Raw genomic sequence first — 26378 nt, 5'->3', positions numbered from 1 at the left:
TGCGAGTCTATTGGGTTCACTTATGAGGATCCTTGTTGGTCACCAAGGAATGCTCCCTATGTAGTCTATAGGCATCTGGCTTGTTTTGTCAGAGCTGTTGTTGTGGCTGTGCAGTTTTAACAGTTCCATCAGGTCTCACTGCCACCTTTCTCTGGTGTTAATGTGGTGGATGGATCATTTGTCTTCACTAGCGCTGCTGTAGCGACAGAGTCAGCAAAATAAAGCTTCTACCTGCTGCCCCCTATAGAGAGACAAGAGAAAGAGAAAGAGGGAGAGACGCGAAGGGGCCTGTGGCTGATTGCACTCATGCTGTTAGTATGCAGGATGCTGCATTGAGCCATAGTTATTCAGCAGGGATTGTTCAGGGTATGAATCCTGAAATCATAAGACGAGGTGACAGGAAGTGCTTGAGGCTGTAGAGCACCGGCGAGCAGTGCCATAACACTCACACAAATATCTAGAGCCTCCGGTGACCTCCTTTGAACTCGTACTGAGATCAAGGGCTCTGTCCATCCACCACAAGGAGGAGACTATCAGAATACATGGCAAGAATCAGGCCTAATTTATTTTTATTAAGTTCTTCTTAATGAATTGGTCAAATTGGTTCATGAATAAGTCAGTGATTAACTCTACTCACTCACTCACTGAATCAAGGTTACTGCATTAACGGTCTACTTTTGGTCGTATGCAGAGATTGACATTAACTTTTTTGCTCACCAGCCACCGTGGCTAGTGGTTTTCCAAAGTTACCAGCCATTAGCATTTTCCACAATTTTGACATTGATACCATGGGGGGAAACTGCCATCTAGATATTTTTAAAGGTTTAGTTCACCCAAAAATGGTTGCCGGAAAAGTGTTTTATCTCCAGAAGCACTGTAAATACTACTGTAATTACGCTTAAAAAAAAAGCATCAATCCAAAATAAATGTAATCCTTATGGCTGCAGTGGGTTAATAAAGGCATTTTGGAGCAAAGCGATGCATTTTTGTAAGAAAAATATCCATATTTAAAACTTTATAAATTCAAATAAATAGCTTCCGGTGGATGACCAAGTCGATTTGGGTGGAAGAGCAACCTTTGACCTAAACATAATGGCTCAATGACGAACGCAGAGGCACAGAGGAGAGAGCAAAACAAAACACCGGTCACGAATTAGAAGTCTAAAAGGAGAATTTTTAAAGAGAAATGTCAGAGGATTTTGCTAAAAGAAAAGATGAGCTTGAGTTTGTTGCCCAGCCCGATTTGTTTGAACCGTGAGAGGTGTCTAAGCTTAAGATACTCCTACATCCTGCGTCATACATCGTGTCAGTGGGTTTGGCCCTCATTTGGCGCAAGTCGAGTTGAGCAGTATGCGTACGGTCATCCGCCGCAAGGTAGTTATTTGAATTTATAAAGTTTTAAATATGGATATTTTTCTTACAAATATGCATTGCTTCACTTCAAAATGCCTTTATTAACCCACTGGAGCCGTATGGATTACGTTTATTATGGATGGATGTTTTTTTTTTGTTTTGTTTTTTTCAAAATGTGGGCCCCCATTTACTACTATTATAAACCTTGAAGGACTAAGGGTATTTTTAAATATATCTCCAATTGTGTTTGTCTGTAAGAAGATAGTCATATATACCTAGGATGGCTTCAAGGTGAATAAATCATGGGATAATTTTCATTTTTGGGTAAACTTTCCCTTCAATATTATCTTATACTTTGGCAGCAGGTATATTAGGCTGCTGTCACTTTAAGACCTGACACAGGGATCCATTATACTGTTACACATGCATTTTCTTTCTGAACTGTTTATGTTCACTTAAAACATAACTGATTGTGTTTACGTGAATACTCACAGAGACTAGCGTTTTGACATTATTTTGTGTTTATTTGACTGTTTATGCGCAATATAAGCAGCAAAAAGAACTCAATTTAATACTGAGACAGAGGCGGCTTTATGTACGCGTACTTTGGGTGTGGGCACAAAAGCTGGAATGAGCAAAATTATGCGCGATACATGCAATTCCGCAATTAAACATGCAATCATTTTCTCAACATTTACATTGTTGCGGCACTTCTTTTCACACTCTGTCTGAACGCTCTGTTTTCATTTTGATTTCTTTAAAGCCCCTCCTTCTGAAAAGCGTAGTCTGCCTGGATTGGTCAGCTTGTGTCGGAAAAGTAAAGCCCCTTACCATAACCTGCATGTTTTTATCTCCAGAAGTACTGTAAATACTACTGTAATTATGCTAATCTGCACATGTGAGACTTGTGATGAACATTTCACAATATTACTTTTTTTTTTATACGTCTCTTACATTCTTAGGAAATCCATGCAATAATGTGTTTCAAAAACAGCGTTTCCTCAACAGCCTTACAACTACATTTGTTTGGGGTTAAGCCAAGATAGTCAACAGGCGGTGTTATGTAAATGTGTTACATGCCGTAGTTACATTATGGAAATAATAGCTGGGCTACAAACGAGGCGTTCAAGGCAGGTGCTTTCTGTTGGAGAGATTCACTCCCTTTGGCATGGACTTTGTGCTTTGTTAATTTCAGTCTGCAATCTGTGCTTCTCTGTTATTGTCTCCAGATATTTCACTGCAGTTGTGTTGGATTTGGATGAAGGAGAAATAATAACAACAACATGCTGCTGCAAGACTATTACATCTCCAATGAGACCAGAACCATTCTGGTCCTGTCAGTTTTATCCGTCCCTTCAGATTCAGAAATGTAACAGTGTGGTTATTGCAGAGCCTTCTGGGAGTTAAGGACACAATCGCATTGCTTCGATTTTCTGAAGAACAAATCTGATTCCTTGAAGGTTCTTTGCTTTTAACCTTTGGAAGAACCTAATCAAGCGGCCGTATTGGCTGGTGTTTACAGACAGTGATCCAAATAGGACCGTTTGTTCTGGATGTGCTTTAATGTGATTCTCTATGTTGTTCAGCCTCTCACAAAGTTTCATTTTAATGAAGTGCTTCTTTGTGATTCACTATAACTCTAGAATATTCTTTCACATGCTCGGAATAAACAAACTTGACATTCTCCTTTAGGTCCTCTTCAATCAAGATGGACTTGGGCATCATTATGGTGTGTGCTGACCTGAGCTAAAGATCTCCTTATGGGTCAGTACTCTGTGCTCTAATTAAACACAAGGGAGGATTTTGAATTGGTTGCTTTCCAAATTCACACCAAGATGTTTTTGCTTTTGTCTTTGTCCCAGTTCCTTGCTGCCAGTGTGAATCAGATAAGCACTGCCAGTGTGAAGCAGATAAGTTTGTCTTTTCTGGAGTTTGTGTGTTTGTTAGAAATACACTACTGTTCAAACGTTTGGGGTTGGTGAGATTTTTAAATGCTTTTTTTCAGGATTAAATGATGAATAGAAATTTTTGTATCATTATAAATGTCTTTCACGTCACTTTTGATCAATTAAATGCGTTCTTACTGAATAAAAGTATTAATTTCTTTTAAAAAGACTCTTTCTGACCTCAAACCTTTAAACGGTAGTGTATTCTTGACTCGTCGATTGACGTTTCGTCTTCGATTGAGATTTTTAATTTGTGTTGCCGATATATTGCAGCTGTTGTTGGGCATATACTGACACTTGGCTATACAAAGATTTCCAGCTATTGATGCCATTGTAGAAATTCAGTTTATAATAAGCTACAGTATTCATTTATTGAGATAAAGAGAGTAATGTTCAGTTGGCCATGACACAAGCCACATGACTGAAATGCTGAAAATAAAGGAAAATAATCTTCTGTCTGACTATGTACTGTGCTTTGCATTGTGGTATGACCTTGGTACCATGTTTGACTCTTTTGATCAAATTCAAGTCATCAAAGGTCTGTACCAGCTCGTAACAGTTTATTTTAGGAAATAACTTGGGTTTATTTTACTTGCTTTAATACCTACATAGATGGTTAAATACACTACATAAACATACTTGGACAGAATGTGAATATTTGCTAAATTATGTTTCTTCACTCTGAAACAAAAGAAAACTTTAAAACTGTTAATAATGTCTCAGTTGAGATTTAAACAGAATAGAGTTTAAGTCCTCACTTTTGACACCAAAAAACTAATTAAACCTGACATGTTCTGTGACAGTATTTTTATTTTACCGATTGAAAAATGACCTTTATTTTAATATGCATTACCCTGAAGTTTCACCACATGAAAAATCCCATTAATCACCTGTGTGAAATGACATATGATCCAGCAGCATGAAACAGTTATGTCAGAAAGGGCAAATGGCTAGATGTGAAAAAACAGCATCTGTGAGCCTTAGCTCTGATGAAGTTAGCGGCAGGCTGCCCATATGTAGCTGTGATGAAAGATCACAGTGAATGTGGTTTTAATCTCCGAGCAATGTCTCTCAAGGACAACCGCTGAAGCACCTCAAAGTGCTCCCTCCCTCTCCGGAGCTGGCTTTGACGGATGGCCCAGCGGTTCTGAAATGATAGGCTATTATTTTACTTTGCATTGGATAAATGGCAAGGCTTGCAACTCTGTCCTTGTAAGGCCTGGCAGGACCAGATGGGGAGGATCGGCGGAGGGCTATGGGAACTGCTTTTGTCCGGTCAACATGATTTCGTTCCATTCATGAATTGAAGTGTTGTGTTTCCCATGGCGAAAATTCAGTGATTTAGTAATCCGCTTGTTTGAATCCCACCACACTGTTTTGCAAACATCTTTTAGTGCTTCCTACATTCCCATGGGGAAATGTCTCAAAATTTAGTTTGCAGAAAGGTTGAACAAGGTCTAAACTGAGGCTGAATGCCACACTCACTCATCTCTTTTCCTCTCTTTGTCTTTCATAGATCAGCTAGATTCATGGTCTTCACCGCCGTACTTCGATGAAGACAGCTACCCCTCCCCTCCCAGGAATATGAAAGGTTTATCAAGCGGCCGTCCTCAACTCACCTTCACATCAGGACACACCTGTGGGCTGCCAGACTGCGATCAGTCCCTTGATCACTTGCAGCATGTCGGCCCCGACCCTCGCTCTCCCTACCTGCTCAGTCCGACCGAGAGCTGCCCTCTGGATCCACACCGCTGCTCGCCCCGCAGCTCCATCCACTCGGAGTGCATGGTGATGCCTGTTTCTATGGCATCTGACCACGTTTCCAGCAGCACCTTTCCCAGAATGCACTACAGTTCACACCACGACGGCTCGCGGGATGACGGCTCCACTTCTCACGGTGGCAGCGGCGGTGGAGGGGTCGGTGTCAGTGTTGGCGGTGGGGGTGGGGGCGGCGGGTCTGGGAAGATGAACCGTATTCCTGCGAACCTCCTCGACCAGTTTGAGAAGCAACTGCCGATTCATAGAGACGGTTTCCACACGCTGCAGTACCAGCGCACGTCCGCCACCACCACGAGCAGCGAGCAGCGCAACGAGAGTCCCGGGCGCATCCGCCACCTGGTGCACTCCGTCCAAAAGCTCTTCACCAAATCCCACTCGCTCGAGGGGTCGTCCAAGATGAACGGCACCAAGGGAGACTCTCGCTCAGACAGCGGACACCACCACCACCACCATCACGGACATCACCATGGAAACCACAAACACAGCAAAAGGAGTAAGAGCAAGGAACGCAAGTCAGACTCCAAGCAACGCTCAGGGATAGCAGGCTGGTGGAGTTCTGACGACAACCTGGACAGCGACAGCACCTACCGGACTCCCAGCATCATGAGCCGGCACCACGGAGATCATATCACTCACTGTTACCCAGACACGGGCCATGGGCACTTTGGCGACCTTTCGCTCAAGACCTCCAAAAGCAACAACGACGTAAAATGTTCAGCATGCGAGAGCATCGCTATGGCCCCGGAGGGCAAATTTATGAAACGCAGCTCCTGGTCGACGCTGACCGTCAGCCAGGCTAAAGAAGCCTACCGCAAATCTTCCCTCAACCTAGAGAAACCATCCATGCCTCAAGATCTGAAGTCCTCCATGAGGCCTTGTCATTATTTGCAGGTAAGATCTCGTTCATGAAGCTGCGACTGCTGGTAAAGACAGTGGTTCTCAACCAGGGGACCTCAGCAAACTTCCAAGGGGGCCTCAAGATGGCTTAAAATACATTTAAATTCAAGTAAACTACAGCAATGAAAATGCAAGATATTTCTTATCTTAATTCACCTTCTTAACCACTCTTTTTCTTTGAAGAACCAGGATTCCCACAATATAGAAAAACCTGGATATACTGTATGAGGTAGCCTAATTATAAAAGTGTGATTTCTATACCTGGAAAAGTCATGTAAATTGATAAAATTTTTATATATGAGCATACATTTTTGCCAAGCACAAAAATATTTTATATTGTAGTAAAAAAAAAAACAAAACTTAAAGGTGCAGTGTGTAAGTTTTAGCGGCATCTAGCTGTGAGGTTGTGAACTGCAACTAACGGCGCACAACCCTAGCACCCCTCCCTTTCGGAGAAGCTACGGTGGCCATCTGGATGACATTTCTTCGTCTGAGAGAGCAGAGAGTAGCTTGTGTGCAGCAATGAGGTTTCTTCTTACTTCTAACAAAGAACGTTTTCTGCTTCTAATAAACCAGACAACTCATTCTACTACTACTACTACTTTGTGCGTATTCAATGTAGAGACAATGCAAGCTGCCTATAAAAACACAAACGATTTAGAAAAAGAACAACATAGTGACGAAACGCGCTCTGTAGAGCAGTTTGTCCGTTTAGGGCTGCTGTAGAAACATGCTGGCGCATAATGACGTCTTGACATGGAGGGGGGACCTGCGGCGTATGTGATAGAAATGGCTCATTCTAAGGTAATAAAAACATAACGGTTCATTATGTAAGGTCTTTATGTATCACTGAAAACATAGTTATATGTATTATACTTTAATTCTTATTCCCAAAAATCTAATATTGAAGTAAACAATGGGGCCCTTGGAGTAAAAAAGAAAAATTGAGAACCACTGCTCTAAGATGAGATTCAGTGTTTCAGTGTTTGCATATGTGTGGGGAGTAATGCCGTTCATTTTTAAAACCAACCTCTGTGTGGCTGCTTTCTGATCTATGGCTTATTGATGCCTGTAGATTGTTGTTTAGTATTCACAGGGTTCCCAGCAGAGTCAAAAGTAATAGTCCACTGAAAGGGTTGTTACATAGGTGGGAATATGTTTTTTTTTTTTTTTTTTTCTGATGGAGTATATAGCCTGATTGAAATGTGTGTGTGTTGTTGTTATTGTGAAGGGCTAATGTACTAAATTGAGAGGCAAATGTATTGGTCCTGTCACTCTGACTAGACCAGTTTGTTCCTGTTATTTATGTACAAAATTGTTGGAAACAATGAGTCATATTGATCAGCATTGATCTTTCTGTGCTAACGCGTGATTTTCCGAATGCATCACATTTTGTTGAGATTCATTACTCATGGTGCTGTCAGACCACTGTAAATAGCGTCTTGCTGTTTTCTAGTTCATTTGTACAATTAGGCCTGTTTATCCTACATATGGATGCTGGATTGTCACAGGTTAGAATTGTAGCAAAATGCAATCTGTTTCCGAAATTGTTTAAATGAATCACATATCTGTCACAGTAGAGTACAGCTTACAATACAGTATAAATTGCTTGCCCTGATGGGATCATTATTGTGTTTTAGTACATGCCTATGGCAGCTTTTTAATAGTACTAGGCCTGCTTTAGCTAATTAATCTCATGTTAGAATTTGACTGTTGTTTCAGCCTCACTTTATATTAAGATAATGCTTTATTCTTATTTAGAATAGTTGCCAATAAAATGAAAATTCATCCTATTTTCTAAACGCATTCACTTCATGCATGATGCTTATTTTTTTGACCTTGTAATTTTAAATCTAATTATCATAACTTGATCTTCCAGTAAAACAACATCCCTTTCTCCGGGAACGTATGCCAGCGTATGACTTGGTTATGTTTATGGTTCTTGAAAAAGCGGACAGAATACTGTATGAAGTTTCCTGCACCACTGCTGAATCTACTGCAAAATATTGGATTTCATAACAAATGACTCTTATGTGCCAGTTCTTTTAAGTGAATTAAAAACATGCAGCATGACTGTAGTCTGATATCTGAACTAATGAATCTAATGAGTTTTTTTTTGTGAATTAAAAACATATGGAACAATCCGTAATCAAATTCGTAATGAATGAATTTTATCATTAGTATTCTTAAATTATAAATGATAATGAATTAATAACAGTAATACATTGCATTTATGCAGCTTTTAAAAGGATCTTGTAAACATATTTTGGAACTGGAACTGGATGAATTTCCATCCATCTGGTGGACCAGCAATGAGGCCTGTTCACACCAAGAATGATAACTATGAAGATAACGATAAAGATATAGTTCTAAAAATCATTCTAAATATAAAAGAATATCACTGTCCACACCACAGCTATAACGATAAAGATATAGAGAAACAATATCATTGGGATCACTTTCAGAACGATTTTTTCCCAGCTGTTGAACGATAAAACACTGACAGCCAATCAGAATCTGTTCTAAGGGCTCGCGCATTTAAAATGGCAGACCTCATTGCTGGCGGAGAAGAATACTTTAAGGAAAATGGAAGAATATGGAAAACAATCTGTCATACCTCGGAATAAATGGTGAGAAGTATTAACGGAGATGAGATCATTATGCCATGCTAGCAAACAGTGTAACATAATATTACCTCAGGTATCCAGCGCTATTCCCGACAACATGCTATCTTGCTTGCTTTGAAGTGTTAGTGAAAAAGACTAGGCATTGTTTTTATTCCACTATATTGACTTAGTCAGCTAAATTCACTGTTGGATAAGTTCGAATTTATTAGCTATTCACTCGAAACATAGCATGCTGAGGACATCTGCTGGTTAAAGCTGTGTAAATGCAACAAGAACAGCAAAAACATTGTAACTTACACACTTTGAAACTGCAGCGCGTGAGCTTAGAATAAACAGACCATTATCGTTCGTTGGTGTGGACGCAAATATAGTTATCATTATAGTTATCATTCTTATAGGGTCTTATCGTTCTTATAAGGTTCATAGCCTTTATCTGGTAAAGCTAGTTGACCAATGTAGATTTATGTATCCAGGATGAGAGACATGGAAAACACAACTTATGCTGGTCTGTCAGAACTAGTTAGTGTTCCAGATGTCTGACTCAAGCAGTTAGATCAGCAGGTATGCTACAATGGAGAAAAAAAGAAAAAGAAAAAAAAAACACCCATAGTAAACATCTGCTGACACAGCAGCCTCCACCAGTCCTGGACTTATGCAATAGCTCAGCAGAAGCAGTGAGGCTTATGGCCCCATTGAGATAATTAATGAATGGATGGATCTGAGTGTTTCCTCAGGGAAAGAAAGATTCAAAAGATCCCAGAAAGAACCTAAATTAATATTAAGTTTTACGTTTTGGAGGCTTGTGGAGATGTAATTCGGGTCCCACTGAATGAACTTAGATGAATTTGAGTCTATCTATGCATATTTTGTGTCAACAATGGCAGTGACAGAAGATTAATCTGCCTGATATTATGCTGAAGTGAATCTACTGTTATGCTGATACTATCATTGGTCAGTGAGGTTAATAGCTGTGTATGTTGTGATTCGTAAAAAAAAAGAAAAAAAAAAAGTCTGTTGGTTAGTGTGCACAAATTGTGCCCAGCCTTTATCTGGATGTCCTATACTTCTTGTGACCATACGTCTCATCTAAATCTAAATTTGTCAGCTAAAATTTGACAAATTTGCCCACTAAATCTAAATTTGTCAATGGCGTTTTGGTAAAGCTTGTTATGAATAGGATTGAGTTATTGACAGCAAACTTCATATAAAGACAAAAGTGTACCTTTACAGGTCACACAAGACACAAAATGCTCAAAACTTGAGCAACAGATGTGTTTTTATTTTGGTGAAAGTGAAAAACCACTTTTGTCATCCATTTTCAAAAAGGTTAAATTGGTTTTCATCAATAATCGCTCCTACTTCTAATTTCAACTCAAATGCATCTGTGACAAAAATGTGGACTTTCACTGAGGGATGAAAACAACTCTTCCCATCTGTCTTTCTTAGCACAGCAATTAGCTTAAGTGTGTTTGTTTCAAATATGTCCAAATGGATTAAACATCAGCCTGCAGAAGGGGGACAGAAACCGTCCAGCAGTCAATGACTGTGATGCATCTCTAGGTCAGGCGTTTAATAGGCATTCTCGACCCCAACAAAAATAGCCTGTGCCGTCTATCATGCTGGTGCTATTTTTGGCTGCTATCGATGCAGCCAGCTGTGACGCAAACTCTCCGGGAGGGACGTTCGTCCCTTCACTCTGATGGCCCGGTGTCCTGAACACTGCCGGCCGAACGATAGCAATAAAGCAGCTATTTTTGGTGTGTGTTCATCATGGATTGCATGTCTTGAGTAGATTGAATCATTAGCTGAGATTGTGATTTGGATAAAAATCAATGCTAAATGGTTTATGAGATGACTTTTGGCAAGGGTTTCCTTCATCTTTCAACACTTCTTACATAAATCATCGATCATGTTATAAGAAGGACAGCAGTTCTTTTCATTGTGGACAGAAACCTCAGTGCTGTGATGGATAGCAGTTATAGTTGCAGTCTTTTTGAATGTTATGAACATTAAAAAAACTGAACAAAGTGGCCCCTGAAATTTAAGTGGATTTTAAATGCAACTTCCTAACATCCTGTTTATATTTATATAAAATATCTTTACAAAATTAAGTTGCTTAATTATAAGGTTAATAAAGTGTTTTTCCCTAGATCATTTGCTTTCAACTGACAGATCTGCACCACCTTTTTCAAGCTCTGTCAGATTATTTTTACCCCAATGAGGTGTTTACATTAAGGGTTTTCATTTCCTGTGAACTATCAGTAGAATTACAAATGGATTATTAAAATGCATGTAAACGTAGCAACTGATTTCACTGTCAGATTTTACTTTTAAATATTTCAGTATGACTTTTATGGTGTTATCAGTTACTACCAGGTGGATATCCTCTAGCTCTAGGTCCTAATAAAAGTTCAATTACCCATTTACAGATACTGCAAAAAAGAAATTTTCTTAATTAATATTTTTGTCTTGTGTTTCAATAAAATATCTAAATGTCCTCAAATATCTAAATGTTCTTGTTTTAAGCAGAAAATTCACTTCTATAGTTAGGGATTAGTAAAATAAAGGTATTTCAAGATACACTACAATTCAACGTGACTTTTGGTCTCAGAAAGATTTATTTATTTTATTTTAATTAATTAATTTATTTATTTATTATTTTATTCTGTAAGGATGCATTATATTTATCAAAAGTGATAGTATAAAGACTTTTAAATTGTTACAAAAAATTATATTTCAATTTAATGCTGTTCTTTTGAACTTTCTATTCATCAAATATTCTTTAAAAAATTAAAATTGTTTCCACAAAAAAGTGGTAACACTTTCTATGAAGACCATGCTTATAATGAATTATAGCACCATTTATACTTATTATATTTACTTATTTAGTAAGTATTACTATTTTATAAACACATTTGTAAACACTCATTAAGACCTATAATGCATTATGAGAACAGTTATAGTTACATTTATATTATTTTTATAATTACTTATAAGTCATGCATTTGCTTTTTCAATGTGCATGCTCATAATCCATTATACACTGATTTATAAGTATTAATTAGTCCGTCGTATGGTTCTATGAATGTATTCATAAAAATGCCACCTGCATTGCTATAATATAGTTACTATATATATACTATATATATTATAGTTACAATGACTTTTTAGTAATTGAGATTTATTTCTGTCAAATAATTGAATATATTGTTATTAATAGCTGTTTTGTGTTCTATAAATACTTATTATGAGTAATAATACAGTTACTGACCTATATAAATGTATCATTAATGGGTTTAAGTAAAATGAAAACATAGGATGCAATTTTCCTAAAGAAAATGTTAAGAAATGTGCTCATTATACATTTTAAGTTGTTTACTTTTAAGTGTAACTAATGAACAATAATTTCTGTAATAAAATAATGGGGGAAAAAAAACATAAATCAATACAATCAGCTGAAAATAAATCTTTTTTTAATGTCACATACTGTAAAACTCTGCAACAATATATATTTTTTAAAGTATAATTCCAAACTGCTATAAGCAATACCATATGGCTGAGGAGATATAGATTTTAACAAACCAAAATTACCATTCATGACCTCTAATGCAAACATTAGCTGTTAAAGACATAATTACAGCCAAACAAAAAGTGTTTCTGGAACTGTTTTATATTTGATCATTTATAAATCAGTGTATAATAGATTGTGAACATGCACATTGAAAAAGACAATGTATGGCTTATAAGTATTTATGAAAATAATATATATGTAACTATAACTGTTCTTATAATGCAGTATGGGTCTTAATTAGTCTTCATAAATATATTTATGGAATAGTAATACTTACTCAAAAAATAAGTTTAAATGGAGCTATAATTCTTTATAAGCATGGTCTTCATAGAAATTGTTACCAAAAAAGTTAATTAGCACAACTGTTTTCAATATTGATAACAATAAAAATGGTGTAATAGTTTCTACTAAAATTAACATTCTGAATGATAATGTGTTTGTATATAAATTGCAGCAGTGCACAATACATCATATCACGAAGACGAAGAACTAACTTAAGACAATGTTTTTTTTCCTCAAATCTATTTATATTCCTGCATGTGGACAGAGATAAACCATGTAAAAATGTAATTTACAGTTTAATATAATATAATATACAATTTAATATACAATATATATAATAAACATTGAAATTGCTCATAATAACATAACTTATACTCTGTTTTGCACTCAACTAGAGGAGGCAGATTACGTGTACTCCAGTGTCTTTAGTCCCATTGGTAGTCGCCACATCACACTGTTGCTCATTTGCATAAAGTTGAACTTTTCTCAACTTTGTGTGGATGTCCTTGAAGTAACACTAAAAGAAACTAAGTTTTCAAACATTATGACATTGACATTTCAGTAGAGGTTGGCAAATATCGCTGGGTTTAGTCCACTGCACTGTGAACATCTGAAGTATTCATTCTCTGAATAATAAAAGATCACTCTAAATAAACAGTCCTCTCACTGAGTCTTGCAGCATCTAACCGCAAACTCCTTTACACTCTGACACACAGTTTACACTTCTCATTATCATTCTACCTTGTTTCTTCACTCTCTGTAGTCTTCACCTGCCTCTAAAGGCTACAAGAAGAGAGGATTACATTTTAATAGATTTCCTGATAGGTCAGTGGAGGTGAATCTAATAACCAATTAATAAGACTGTTTACAAGCCACCAGGAGCCAAACAGCAACCCTTACACAGAGAGAGAGAGAGAGAGAGAGAAAGAGAGACTCAAAGAGACTCTGTCTTGACAACAACTCAATAAACTGTGAGAGTCAGACAACTAAAGAGGTCAGACAACTAAAGAGGTCAGACACTGGTGTGTGTGTGTGTGTGTGTATGTGTGTGTGTGTGTGTGTGTGTATGTGTGTGTGTGTGTGTGTGTGTGTGTGTGTGTGTGTGTGTGTGTGTGTGTGTGTGTGTGTGTGTGTGTGTGTGTGTGTGTGTGTGTGTGTGGTTGCGTGGGTAAGGGAATGTTGGTGACAGCAGATGCTGTTTGTGTTGCTGTTTGTCACCTAAATGAGCTTAAACATGTTTGATCTTTCAGATGAGATAATCAGATAGACTTGTTCAAAAACAAACACGTAAAATTAGCTTTAATATTGAACTTGTTTAAATTGCTTAAACAGAATTAGAGCAAAAAAAAAAAAAAAAGAATTCAGTGCCACACATTGTTAACATTCAGTGCTCCTGTGAATTTAATTATATTGTTTGATCACTGCAATATTTTGTATTTTGCGATTTAAATAAGGTCTCATGAGGGAAATTTTAACATAGTTTGAGTATAAGTTTGTGATCAGTCAATTTTTAAATAAGTTTAAATAAGTTTATTATGCTGCTTCTATTTGATAACACAGTAAAAAAAAAAAATTGAAATATTCTATTTTTAATATACTTGTCTTCAGACACACATTTTATTTGCCAAAAATGGCAGCTGCAGGAACAAAAAACCCTTTTGCTTAACATTAAGTCAATTTTGTTTATATTGCCCATCACTAATCACAATCCAAACAACATCCATCGATTTTGGTTAAGCACTTAAAGGTGCCGTAGAACGTGTTTTCAAAAGATGTAATATAAGTCTAAGGTGTCCCCTGAATGTGTCTGTGAAGTTTCAGCTCAAAATACCCCATAGATTTTTTTTAACTGCCTATTTTGGGGCATCATTAAATATGCACCGATTCAGCCTGCGCGGCCCCTTTAAATTCTAGTGCTCCCCGCCCACAGAGCTCGCGACTGCCTTAAAACGCATAAACAAAGTTCACACACCTAATATAACCCTCAAAATGGATCTTTACAAAGTGTTCGTCATGCAGCATGTCTAATCGTGTAAGTATTGTATTTATTTGGATGTTTACATTTGATTCTGAATGAGTTTGATAGTGCTCCGTGGCTAAAGCTAACATTACACACTGTTGGAGAGATTTATAAAGAATGAAGTTGTGTTTATGAATTATACAGACTGTGTTTAAAAAATGAAATTAACGACAGTCTTGTCTCCGTGAATACAGTAAGAAACGATGGTAACTTTAACCACATTTAACAGTACATTAGCAACATGCTAACGAAACATTTAGAAAGACAAATTAACAAATATCACTAAAAATATCATGATATCATGGATCATGTCAGTTATTATTGCTCCATCTGCCATTTTTTGCTGTTGTCCTTGCTTGCTTGCCTAGTCTGATGATTCAGCTGTGCACATCCAGACATCCTGCCCTTGTCTAATGCCTTGAACATGAGCTGGCACATGCAAATATTGGGGCCGTACATATTAATGATCCCGACTGTTACGTAACAGTCGGTGTTATGTTGAGATTCGCCTGTTCTTCTGAGGTTTTTTAAACAAATGAGATTTATATAAGAAGGAGGAAACAATGGAGTTTGAGACTCACTGTTGTCATTTCCATGTACTGAACTCTTGTTATTGAACTATGCCAAGATAAATTCAATTTTTAATTCTAGGGCACCTTTAAAATACCTAATAATTTTCTTATAAATCATTAAAAAGGTCTAAAGTTTTATTATAAAATACTAAATTATAATGATAAAAATCTGTGATTGTAATTTATTCATTTTTGACAGGAAAGCATCCACTGGTAGAGAGAAAAGTCTTGTACAGTTCTCTACACTGGAGAAAAATCTATGGGTTTGCATATGTTTAATTCAAATTTCTTTAGAGAGAAGTATTATTATTTAATTTTTACCTAAAATAGGCTATTGTGACTGTGAGCAGTCTGTTTCATTCATACTGGTAGCCGGAGGGCGCCCTTGTGCTGAAAGTCCACAAGTGAGAGACACAGAAGTCATAAAACAGGAAATTCCTTATGGACAAAGTAGCAGTAGCAGAATAAAATGCAGATAGAGACATTTTGACTGAAGAAACATGAAGACAATAAACATACAATTGCAATAATATGTAGTTTATCTATGTTCTTTTAGACATCTTTGGCATTTTCATAAGAATAAAGTACATTTATAATGCAGTGCTAATCAACATAGACTTAATCACTGTAAAGAATACTATAAAATTATATAATTTTGCCTCATTCTATGATATGAAGCCACATCAGATCACAAAAGCAAGTCATTTCAAACACTTGAATGACGTTATGAAGTGAGTTTGCAGTAAAAACGTCATTAAATGTTCTCTTTTGTTGGACAACAGCATTTACAAGAACCAATCAAACCAACCAATCAATCGTGAAACCCGCTGCACATATATGCATTTAATTAAAAATCACAGCCTTTGCGACTTCATGATAGCACTAAGTCAAATCACGATTTTGGTTAATCATGCAGCATTAGATTAACCTCACTCAAACAAGCACACAACAAATGATCACTTCACACAGTGGCTCTGTCTCACACACAAGCAAAACTGTATCGCACACATGCTACTGTGGCAAATTGATTAATCGCACAGAGCACATGCGACATAGCCTATGTGTCACACTGTGTACAGCCCTCGTCATACGGGCCATCCATACTGGGGGAGGGGGACTCAAATCTCAGTGATTTATCAAGAGTTTTACACCACAGATTGTGTTTGTCCTCTGGCGTTTTTGGTTAATTAAATGTCTAAAAATATCAAACTCCTTCAAGACTTAATTAACCTAAAGACTTCTATGGATTATGTGAGGTGTGTGTGTGTGTGTGTGTGTGTGTGTGTGTGTGTGTGTGTGTGTGTGTGTGTGTGTGTGTGTGTGTGTGTGTGTGTGTGTGTGTGTGTGTGTGTGTGTGTGTGTGTGTGTGTGTGTGTGTGTGTGTGTGTGTGTGTGTGTGGACATGTGTGCGTGTGTGTACGAGGGTGTCCGTGACATTTACTAATTTTCATTGACTCCTGGATCAGAATCATTCTTCTCGCAGAATGCTAAAGACCCACAAGGCCATTGAAATGTGCCCCCTGTGATCTGGATGAGAGGCTGGATGATAAACAAAAGGTTTTGTTAAAAGGACACAGAGTTAATCAAGCTGTTTTATTTTAAATGTCATATACCCTGGTTCAGTTGGTTCAAATCCTTAATGAAATGTGTTGCATTGACTAATAATTGTGTACTTTGATACACTAATTTTTTTTAATAATGTCAAAAGTAGGGATGCACTGATATCAGTATCAGAATTGGGCCCGATACTGTGCTCATGCACCACATAGACATATAAACAACATCGAAAACTTGATTTTCACCACAAGGGGACTTAAAATCTTACCCTAAACTTTAGTCTATATCAACCAATTTATTAAAAAGAATAAATTGTGTGAACTTTCATGAATGTTCAAGAAGATCTTCAGTGAATAACAAATTAAATTTAAGGTTGCTTTTTATGCAAACCTATCAAATGACTTTAGAAGACATGGAATGTCATGTGGATCACTTTTAAGGTGATTTTGGGTTCCTTTTGAAAGCTTGAAATCTCCAGTATCACTTCAGTGTAATTACATGGAAAAGAGTGACCAGCATAGTTCTTCAAAATCCTCCTTTTTTGTTCCACTGAGGAAAATTTTTTTTGAACAACAGAAGTAAAAAAAACAAAAAAAACATTCATGTTAGAGAATTGTAGAGTTCTTCTGTCACTATGTTATAATGTATTCATCTCTTGGCCTATAAAAATGTAGAGATGTATTGCTCTGAGAGGATGTTTTTTCAGAATACTAATGTAAAGTAGCGTTCTGAAGGTTATGAGGATGAGGACGGTTGCTAGGTGACAAAATTGTTCTCTGCTAGTGTGAAAGGACAACATGTCATAAATATGTCAGTGCCTTGTTTCTGTCATGTGATCCGTTAGTCACTTATCAGGCCTCAATGAGACATTGTTCATTCATAAGAAGAGAGTCATTAAGTACACAAGATCATGACAACAATGGTAATATTACTCAGTCACTGTCCAAATGTAAAGATAGTCTGTGATATGTGGTTTCTGTGAAGATGTTCTTGGGGATAGTGCCAAGAAGTAAATGTCAGCCGGTATAGGTGATGGATAGCAGTCGTGACAATGTCACTATGTCAGCGGTGTTGGCAATGAATTGTGTTGGAGTCTGTTTTAATGAGCATCCGGCCGTTTACTGCATACGCTGTTCTTATTTCCTTGGTCTTGCTGGCTGCTTAGTAAACTGACATATTTAATATGCTCCCTTTTCACTTTTTCACTATTTTTCTCTAAGTCAGTTCCTAAACCAACTTTTCTAGAACTTTCCATGAAAAGGGTCTAAAATAAATTGTTTAATAGCTATTGATGTGTTATTTTGACTTATATGTCCCAAAAATTAAAATAAATATTTGATTTATTTTTTATAACTTGAGCAACAGTGTTGAATGGTTGAACTTGACTTAATTTTGTGTAAAAGAAGTGAAAGATTGTTTACTTGTCTGGGTATGTTAATTATAACAGTTTATCTAAAGAATTAGTTCTCCCAAAAATGAAAATTCTGTCATTAATTACTCACCCTCATGTCGTTCCACAACCGTAAGACCTTTGTTCATCTTCAGAACACAAATTAAAATATTTTTGATGAAAATCTGTGAGCTTAATGTCCTCCGATAGATTGCAATGTTATTAACACTTTCAAGCCCCAGAAAGGTAATAAAGACATTGTTAAAATAGTCCATGTGACTAAAGTGGTTCAACCTTAATGTTACGAAGCGTCGAGAATACTTTTTGTGCTCAAAAACAAACAAAAATAGCAACTTTATTCAACAACTTCTTCAAATGCATGAGATGCTGAATGCAGGAGCCGGCCAATAATGAGCCGGCGTTCTGACGTAGAACACGGAAGCGCTGCGCTGTGTTTACTGACGTAGAAGAGAAGAGATTGTTGAATAAAGTAGTTATTTTTGTTTTTTTTGTTTTGTTTGTGCACAAAAATATTCTCTTCACTTCATAACATAAAGGTTGAACCATTGTAGTTACATGGACTATTTTAACTATGTCTTTACTATAATGTTGCAGTCTATTAGAGGTCAGAAAGATCTCGGATTTCATCAAAAATATCTTAATTTGTGTTCCAAAGATGAACGAAGGTCTTACGGATTGGGAATGACATGAGGGTGAGTAATTAATGACAGAATTTTCATTTTTGGGTGAACTAACCCTTTAACTTATAACAGTTTTACAGCAAAAACATGGGATTTGTGTGTGTAATGTTTTAAAAAGCTAATAGGACAACAAACTATTTCCTTGTCGCAGAAACTGCTGCCTTTTGGTTTCCAAACAAGCAAAGCATCTGACATGTTACATTCAGTTTGCTGGAAATGTTAGATTTGCTAACAACTCTACACTGCCCTCCAAAAGTTTGGAAATGCCCTAGAAAAGTGGGGTTTGGACAATATTGGCATGAATCCTTTTTAATTTATGATAATTTTGCCCTGATAAGGGACAACACAAACTATGAAATCATATTGTATTACATAAACAGTTTATACATAGAAAAAACTTTTTTCGATTCATCAAAATATCCACCATTAGCAGCTATCTGACCTAAACTGGGTTCTGATTGGTTCATTGTATTCTAAACGTAATTGACAATCAATTGTTGAAGCTATTAAGGTGTGCGGACTCAAAAATCTTTTACAAACCTGGGCCAAGTTTAAACCAGTAACCAGGCATCACAGCTGGCAAAGGGTGTCTGACTTTGACATGTATATATTGCCATTATTATGTAATCAAAATGAAAATTATTATTGCTGGTCTTCAATGATGATGTCAAGTTACTTTAATGTATTTGCACCAAAAATTTATAAGGATTTATGCTGATATCTTGCCTCTGTCACCTTTGGCTTTCTTAGTTGGGGACACTTGACATTTGACTTGACATTTGATATTCAACAGTGCTTTTATCTGCCTGCATTGACACTATTCTTTAACAGCTGCTGTGCAGCCAAAATTATATACCAGTTATCAATGTAAAGCTGCTTTGACACAATCTGCATTGTAAAAAGCGCTATATAAAGGTGACTTGACTTGATATTGTCCAAAACCACACTGTGGCGAGGGGGGCGTGGTTTAGCGGGGTCTGCAACAGGAGGGAGTGTTTGGGGATGTGCGGTGATTGAACGGGTTGAATGTAAATCACGAACACCTGTTGCAGACCCCGCTAAACCACGCCCCCCTCGCCACACACACTTTGCCAGGGGTGTTTTCAAACTTTTGGAGGGCAGTGTATCTTTCTTATTCTTTCGTCAAACATACAGTATTTTGTGACCATATACACTATATTGCCAAAAGTTTTGGGACACCTGCCTTTACATGCACATTAACTTTAATGACATCCCATTTTTAATCCATATGGTTTCATATGGAGTTGGCCCACCCTTTGCAGCTATAACAGTCTCAACTCTTCTGGGAAGGCTTTCCACAAGGTTTTGGAGTGTGTTTATGGGAATTTTTGACCATTCTTCTAGAAACGCATTTGTGAGGTCAGGCAGTGATGTTGGCGAGAAGGTCTGGCTCGCAGTCTCCGCTCTAATTCATCCCAAAGGTGTTCTATTGGGTTGAGGTAAAGCCAGTCAAGTTCCTCCACACCAAACTCGCTCATCCATATCTTTATGGACCTTGCTTTATGTTGGAACAGAAAGGGGCCATCCCCAAACTGTTGCCACATAGTTGGGAGCATGAAATTGTCCAAAATGTCTTGATATGCTGAAGCATTAAGAGTTCCTTTCACTGGAGCTAAGGGGTCAAGCCCAACACCTGAAAAACAACCACACACCATAATCCCCCCTCCACCAAACTTTACACTTGGCACAATGCAGTCAGGCAAGTACCGTTCTCCTGGCAACCGCCAAACCCAGACTCGTCCATCGGATTGCCAGACAGAGAAGTGTGATGCGTCACTCCAGAGAACACGTCTCCACTGCTCTAGAGTCCAGTGATGGCGTGCTTTACACCACTGCATCCGACGCTTTGCATTGCACTTGATGTAAGGTTTGGATGCAGCTGCTCGGCCATGGAAACCCATTCCATGAAGCTCTCTACACACTGTTCTTGAGCTAATCTGAAGGCCACATGAAGTTTGGAGGTCTGTAGCTATTGACTGCAGAAATTTGGCGACTTCTGCGCACTGTGTGCCTCAGCATGCGCTGACCCCGCTCTGTGATTTTACGTGGCCTACCACTTCGTGGCTGAGTTGCTGTTGTTCCTAATTGCTTCCACTTTGTTATGATACCACTAACAGTTGACCATGGAATATTTAGTAGTGAAGAAATTTCACGAATGGACTTATTGCACAGGTGGCAACCTATCACAATACCACGCTTGAATTCACTGAGCTCCTGAGAGCAACCCATTCTTTCACAAATGTTTGTAGAAGCAGTCTGCATGCCTAGGTGCTTGAATTCATACACCTGTGGCCATGGAAGTGATTGGAACACCTGAATTCAATGATTTGGAGGGGTGTCCCAATACTTTTGGCAATATAGTGTATATGCATGTGAGGCAGGTGTCTATGCTTTAATAACTTAGAATTATATATCCGTTATATGAAAACAGTATGTGTCTACGTACAGGTCCCTCAGGATGAATGGGGAGGGAGAGATGAGGAGATCCCATGCAGAAGGATGCGGAGCAGCAGTTATGTTAAAGCCATGGGCGATCAGGACAGCGGAGACTCCGACGGCAGCCCTAAAAACTCCCCGCAGAAAAGCGTGCGACCCGACGCGCTTGTCAAATCCGTACTGCAGAGACAACTTTCAGACCAGAGGTAGGAACTTTGATCAGCCCATGAATCTCATTAAAAACCCCATCTAATCAGAGATTAGAGTGATTAATGCAAAAAGTCATAAAGCAGAAAACAGGCATGCAATCATTAACCAGTTATTTATCCATAATCACGGGGGCCCACATTCTGCAACATGTGAGATCCTTTTTGTTGAATATGCAGATGAGTTTTTCATGAGCCATCATAAAAGATATGCAGTCACAGATTGTACATTATAGACTGTCTGGGTATGAAAATGGTACAGCCTGGTTTACCACTTTAAACTGGCGTTTAGCAATATCGGTACATTTGAGTGAAACACTGAAGCAATTAAGATGACAAACACACATATAATCTTAGAGACGAGCTGCTGAAAGTGATTTAGTACACGTTGACACCTGGTGCAACTGAACTCACTGTGTCTGCGTCTTCATATCAAAAAGCAATGCTGTCTATTACAGAAAGCAACTGTGAGTCAGACATCTCTGACTAAAGCAAGAGCATTCTACAGTCTGCTGGTCATGTCGGGCACTGAATTTGAATGCCGAATGCTAAATATACATCACAAATAGGCTAAACTTTCAGTATTATCTGCAACAAAGAAGTCATGTTCATTTTGTTTCACTTATATAAATTTTGAATATTTTCTCTTAGTCTTTGTAAACATTCCAGATATCGTTCCATTTTCAGACAGCATTAAATTTTGGGATATTCCTGTTACACTGCACCCGCTCTCTCACATAATACCACCTGGTGCCTTTGTTCTCCCCCAGACGTGAGGATTATTTTCTGCTCTGTATTACAGGGCCTGTACTCCATTATGCAAAGCTCTGAAACATGATGTTATAGATTTGGCAAGACTGCCTCTCTTAAAGTACATCTAATGAAAGAGAGTGTAGCACATCAAATGAGCTCTTCCCATGAGTAGGTGCATGGAACAGTGCATTCATTGTGTATTATGAAAAAGTATATTTATACAGTATTAAGATTGTAAGGCGGCAGGGATTCCACATAAAGATGTGCCCCATTATATCTAGCTACAGTGCAAGTTAGCACCACATTCAGGTAACAATTAGTACTGGCTGCTTTTGAGAATTTCACAGCTCCTTTAAAAAAAAAGTAGACCTCATTCATTCTCCAGAGTGCTTTTTTTTTTTTTTGCCATCTTAAGAAAAGAAGCAGGACATAAATTAATACCTTTATGGGTTAGATCTAAGTATATAAAGTGTTAAAATCTGTCTTAAGTACATGACTGTGATTCATGTATAAAGGTGTTGAAATGTAATCTCTACCAAGAAGAATATACTTATCTGTAAAGCTCTCTTCATGCGCAGCAGAACGCCAATGACCTTTAAGAGCAGTAAGAACTACTTTTGCTAACTGCATTCTGATTGTAGAAGACAGTAAATTACTATTTTAAAGGGATACTATGTAACCTTTAGCCCTCTGTTGGTTAAAAAACAAAACTGCATGCATTTTGCAGAAGAACATTGTTTTGATATAACCACTTTAGATGGAAGGGATCTCAGACTACTTAGCTGAAGACATTACTGTAGCTAAACCCATTAATAGATGCGCTAGTTCCTTGAAAATAAATTCCAGCATAGCGCTACAACAACCATAATGAAATTAAATACCTTCACAATCGATAATGCTTTACAGTGAACTCCGTTAGAGAGCTAAATATTATCTGTTCAATAAAATACAGTACCTTACTCACCTGTTGAGTAATAAAAACGGCATCACTTTTACAACATTTCAAATCCCTCAGTTCTTGCCATTTCTGAAAAGCTCTGTCACGTTCTCATTTTTTTTTTAAATGGGTGATTCCCAGGACGTTTGAAATTTAGCATGTTCCATGTTAAGCTTTCTTGCTCATTGTGACTACCTGAGTTGTGTCTAAGTAGACGTATACGAAAAGAGATGCATGTATTCATTATCCTGCAAAAATGAATAAATATATATATATACAGACAAAAACATGTTTTGGAAAAAAGATAGACAATGTATTGATTGTATTGAATGTATTGATTTCAATTTTTTTTTTTTGTGTGTGTGTTTTTTTTTGGGGGGGGGGGGGGGGGGTATACTATTACATAGTATACCTTTAACTAATAGCTGTGGAAACAGCATTTTTATTTTTTATTTTTTTTATTTCATTTATTATTTCTATTATTATGTTATTTAGCACTTCCATTAAGTCATTTTAATTATCAAGATTAGTTTAATCTGTCTTCAATTTTTTTTACAGCTAGCATGTAACGCTCACTCTTTTGGAGAATGAATATGGTCCATGTTCCAATGGTCACTCTAGAGATGATTCTGCACACAATCCAAACTAAATGTTGGGTCATGTTTTGACACTTTTTGTCTATCCAAACCGAGCTATTGAATCTACAGGAAATGAGTCACCCATTGTTGCTTTCTGTTATGAAAATCAGACTTGAGAAGATAAGCTTAAGATTCAAACAGGCCATCTGATCAGCTCCAAACAACATGTGCAGGATTATATTGTAGGCCAGCAGTCTGCCTAAATATGCTCTTGTTGGTCTTCCATCTTATGTGATGCATGCTTAAGCATTTCTGATTGCCCTTACTGATTGTAGATTACTGATAAGCTGAAGGCATAATGGCTGCTTCCAAGAGCTGAGAAATGCTGCCTCTGCAGGCAGCATACAGAGATAGGAAGGCAACAAGGCATGTCCGAATCCAATGATAGTTCTACTCAAAGTATCCTGTCTACTGAGAGACCTATATCTAATGGATTTTTGAAAACTGCATAGATGAATATTGCCCTTGATATCCCACAATCCTGTTCATTCCATTCCATGACAGTTGAACTAAAAAATAAATATGGCATCTGAAAATTGTGGTTGGTGGTCAGTTTGTGTGTAAATGTACATTTTTTACCAATATTTTCCACTTTTTTTTACATTTCTAGTAATTACTCTTTTAGTAATTAAATACAGTATTCGCTTAGTTATCACTAAAGCTCTCTTTATTTTGTTGAAAATCATTACGCTGCTTCAGAAGTCTGTCTGAAATCAGTTTTGTGTGGTGTCTTCATGCGCAAACACTGCCTACAAAGTCATTGCCTGATAAGGCAGCGAGGCAACAAGTCAGCTGCCTTAGCTGCGCATGTCTGCGCATGTCTCTGTTTCAAAACTTGCCCCCAAAAAATTAATAGTGTTATTTAACAAGGAAATTTTACATTGCTCACTGCTGAAAATCCAGCTTTGCCTCCATTATCAATTATAATAATGTTTCATACTAATTCTGTTTTTCTATTTTTTATCAAATAAAATACTTCTTTTAAAACTCAAAAAAATAAGAAAAAATTATAGACACCATATATATATACCTTATATATAATTTAAATATTTCCCAATTGTAATGATCTGGTGGTAAGCCAACATGAAGAACACCAGAATTCAGTCTAAATCATCTTTCATCCAACAACAGAAATACATAGGAGAACCCTACAGCGTAAACAGTACAACAATGGAGGGAGGGTGGGGGCTCTGGAGAAGGATAAGGGACTGCTGAGGACCATAATCTGGCAGAGCTGACAGAGGTAGGAGCCAAGGTGGAGTCATAACAAGTGTCCTAGATGGGGCCTTGAGGCCAATCGATGGAGCCAGTGCTGAGCAAGGTGGAGATCACAGTGAAACCACAGGGACAACAGCCCGGGCCGACATTGCCGCTGACTTGAGGGACCAGGGAGGGAACTGGGAGTGAGGACCAAGATGGAAACGAAGGGAAGGAGGATTCCAGTGAAGCTGGAGGGCTGAGCCGCAGACCTTTGCAGAGCTGAGGGAGCGCAGAGCCGAAGGGCTGACAGGCCGACATGGAGACATGGGCCTGGAGGCCCTATGTGCTGCCAGGAGATCCACCTCACAACGTCAAGCTGGTGGTGAAGTGGTCCAAAGTGGCGCCGAAAATCTAGAGGTAGTCAGCTGAGAGAGATGAGCCAAAGAGATATGAGACATCAGTGGAGTAGGTAAATCCAGGGAATTAGTCAGCGGTGAGGATGATGACAATGGGGTGGGCAGGATATTAAGTGTGATCGGGTCATCTATGATGTAGTGTCCAGTGGAGAGGGATGGGTCCGTGGTAAAGACATGGATGGGTAATGACTCTGTGGTAAAATTGACGAGCCAGCACTCCTCTACTGGCTCAATGGAGTACTGTCTCACCAGCCTTGGGACGGGTGCGGCGACCCTCTCAGGCTCCAGGGGGATGGAGGGGGTTCAAGCTCATGGTCCATGGCGGGCTCGGGCATCATCTCTGGATCCGTTGTGTGGATCTCTGTGCTTTATCAGGACACTCCGGGCTGGCTCCTTTCTGGAGCAGGCAGAGAGATGACTGCTGGTGATATGAGGTGCTGATGGCGTCGTTCTTGGAAAAGGACGGCTATCCTCCCCCAACAGCAGCATCTGGCTGAAGATTTCGTCCATCCCGCTCCAGTAGAGCTCTTTCAGGGTCTCACGACTTGTTGTAAAGTTGTGGATAGACCTCCACATATTCCTCCAGCGTTCATCCGTCTTGCATATTTTTACTCTTTTTGAGGGTTAGTGATTCTGTAACGGTCTGGTGGTAAGCCAACACGAAGAACACCAGAAATCAGTCTAAATCGCCTTCAATCCAACAACAGAAATATGTAGGAGAATCTCAGGAGAAACAAACTTTTTTGACACATAATGTTAACAATCATTGACAAAGAACTGAACAAAACAGGGAGTACTTCTACTTGTAATCATTAACTCATGAGAAACCAAGGAAACTAACAAGGGTAAGGAGAAAGGATTATACAGGAAACCAAAACACAATGAAACTGAACATAACTCTGACAGCAATGTTGTTTCTTGTATGTTTATAATTATAAAAAACACAAAACAGAAGCATGCACACCACTAGCAGATTGCTCAAAGATAATTTTAAAATTTGTATTTATAATTTTGTTTTATTCAATTTTAAAAATGATATAAATGTAGCAATATCTTTTTAGAACAACTTTGCAGTG

The 26378-nt window shown here is 37.9% G+C and overlaps 1 protein-coding gene across 1 annotated transcript in view; it reads left to right on the top strand.

Moving 5' to 3' along the window:
• Window positions 1-4868: 4868 nt before the first annotated feature.
• dlgap2a (discs, large (Drosophila) homolog-associated protein 2a) overlaps window positions 4869-26378 on the top strand; it is a 54352-nt gene continuing 32842 nt past the window's right edge. The window contains exons 1-2 of the mRNA XM_067367078.1: window positions 4869-5969; window positions 21165-21358. Of these exons, the coding sequence (XP_067223179.1) occupies window positions 4884-5969; window positions 21165-21358 (1280 nt within the window). The 5' untranslated portion in view covers window positions 4869-4883. The remainder of the gene's footprint in view (window positions 5970-21164; window positions 21359-26378) is intronic.

The sequence above is a fragment of the Chanodichthys erythropterus genome, chromosome 18 (genome assembly GCF_024489055.1).
Source record: "Chanodichthys erythropterus isolate Z2021 chromosome 18, ASM2448905v1, whole genome shotgun sequence".
NCBI classification, from domain to species: Eukaryota; Metazoa; Chordata; class Actinopteri; order Cypriniformes; family Xenocyprididae; genus Chanodichthys; species Chanodichthys erythropterus.
The sequence above is the reverse complement of the archived record's forward strand: the minus strand, read 5'-3'. Positions and strand labels throughout refer to the sequence as shown.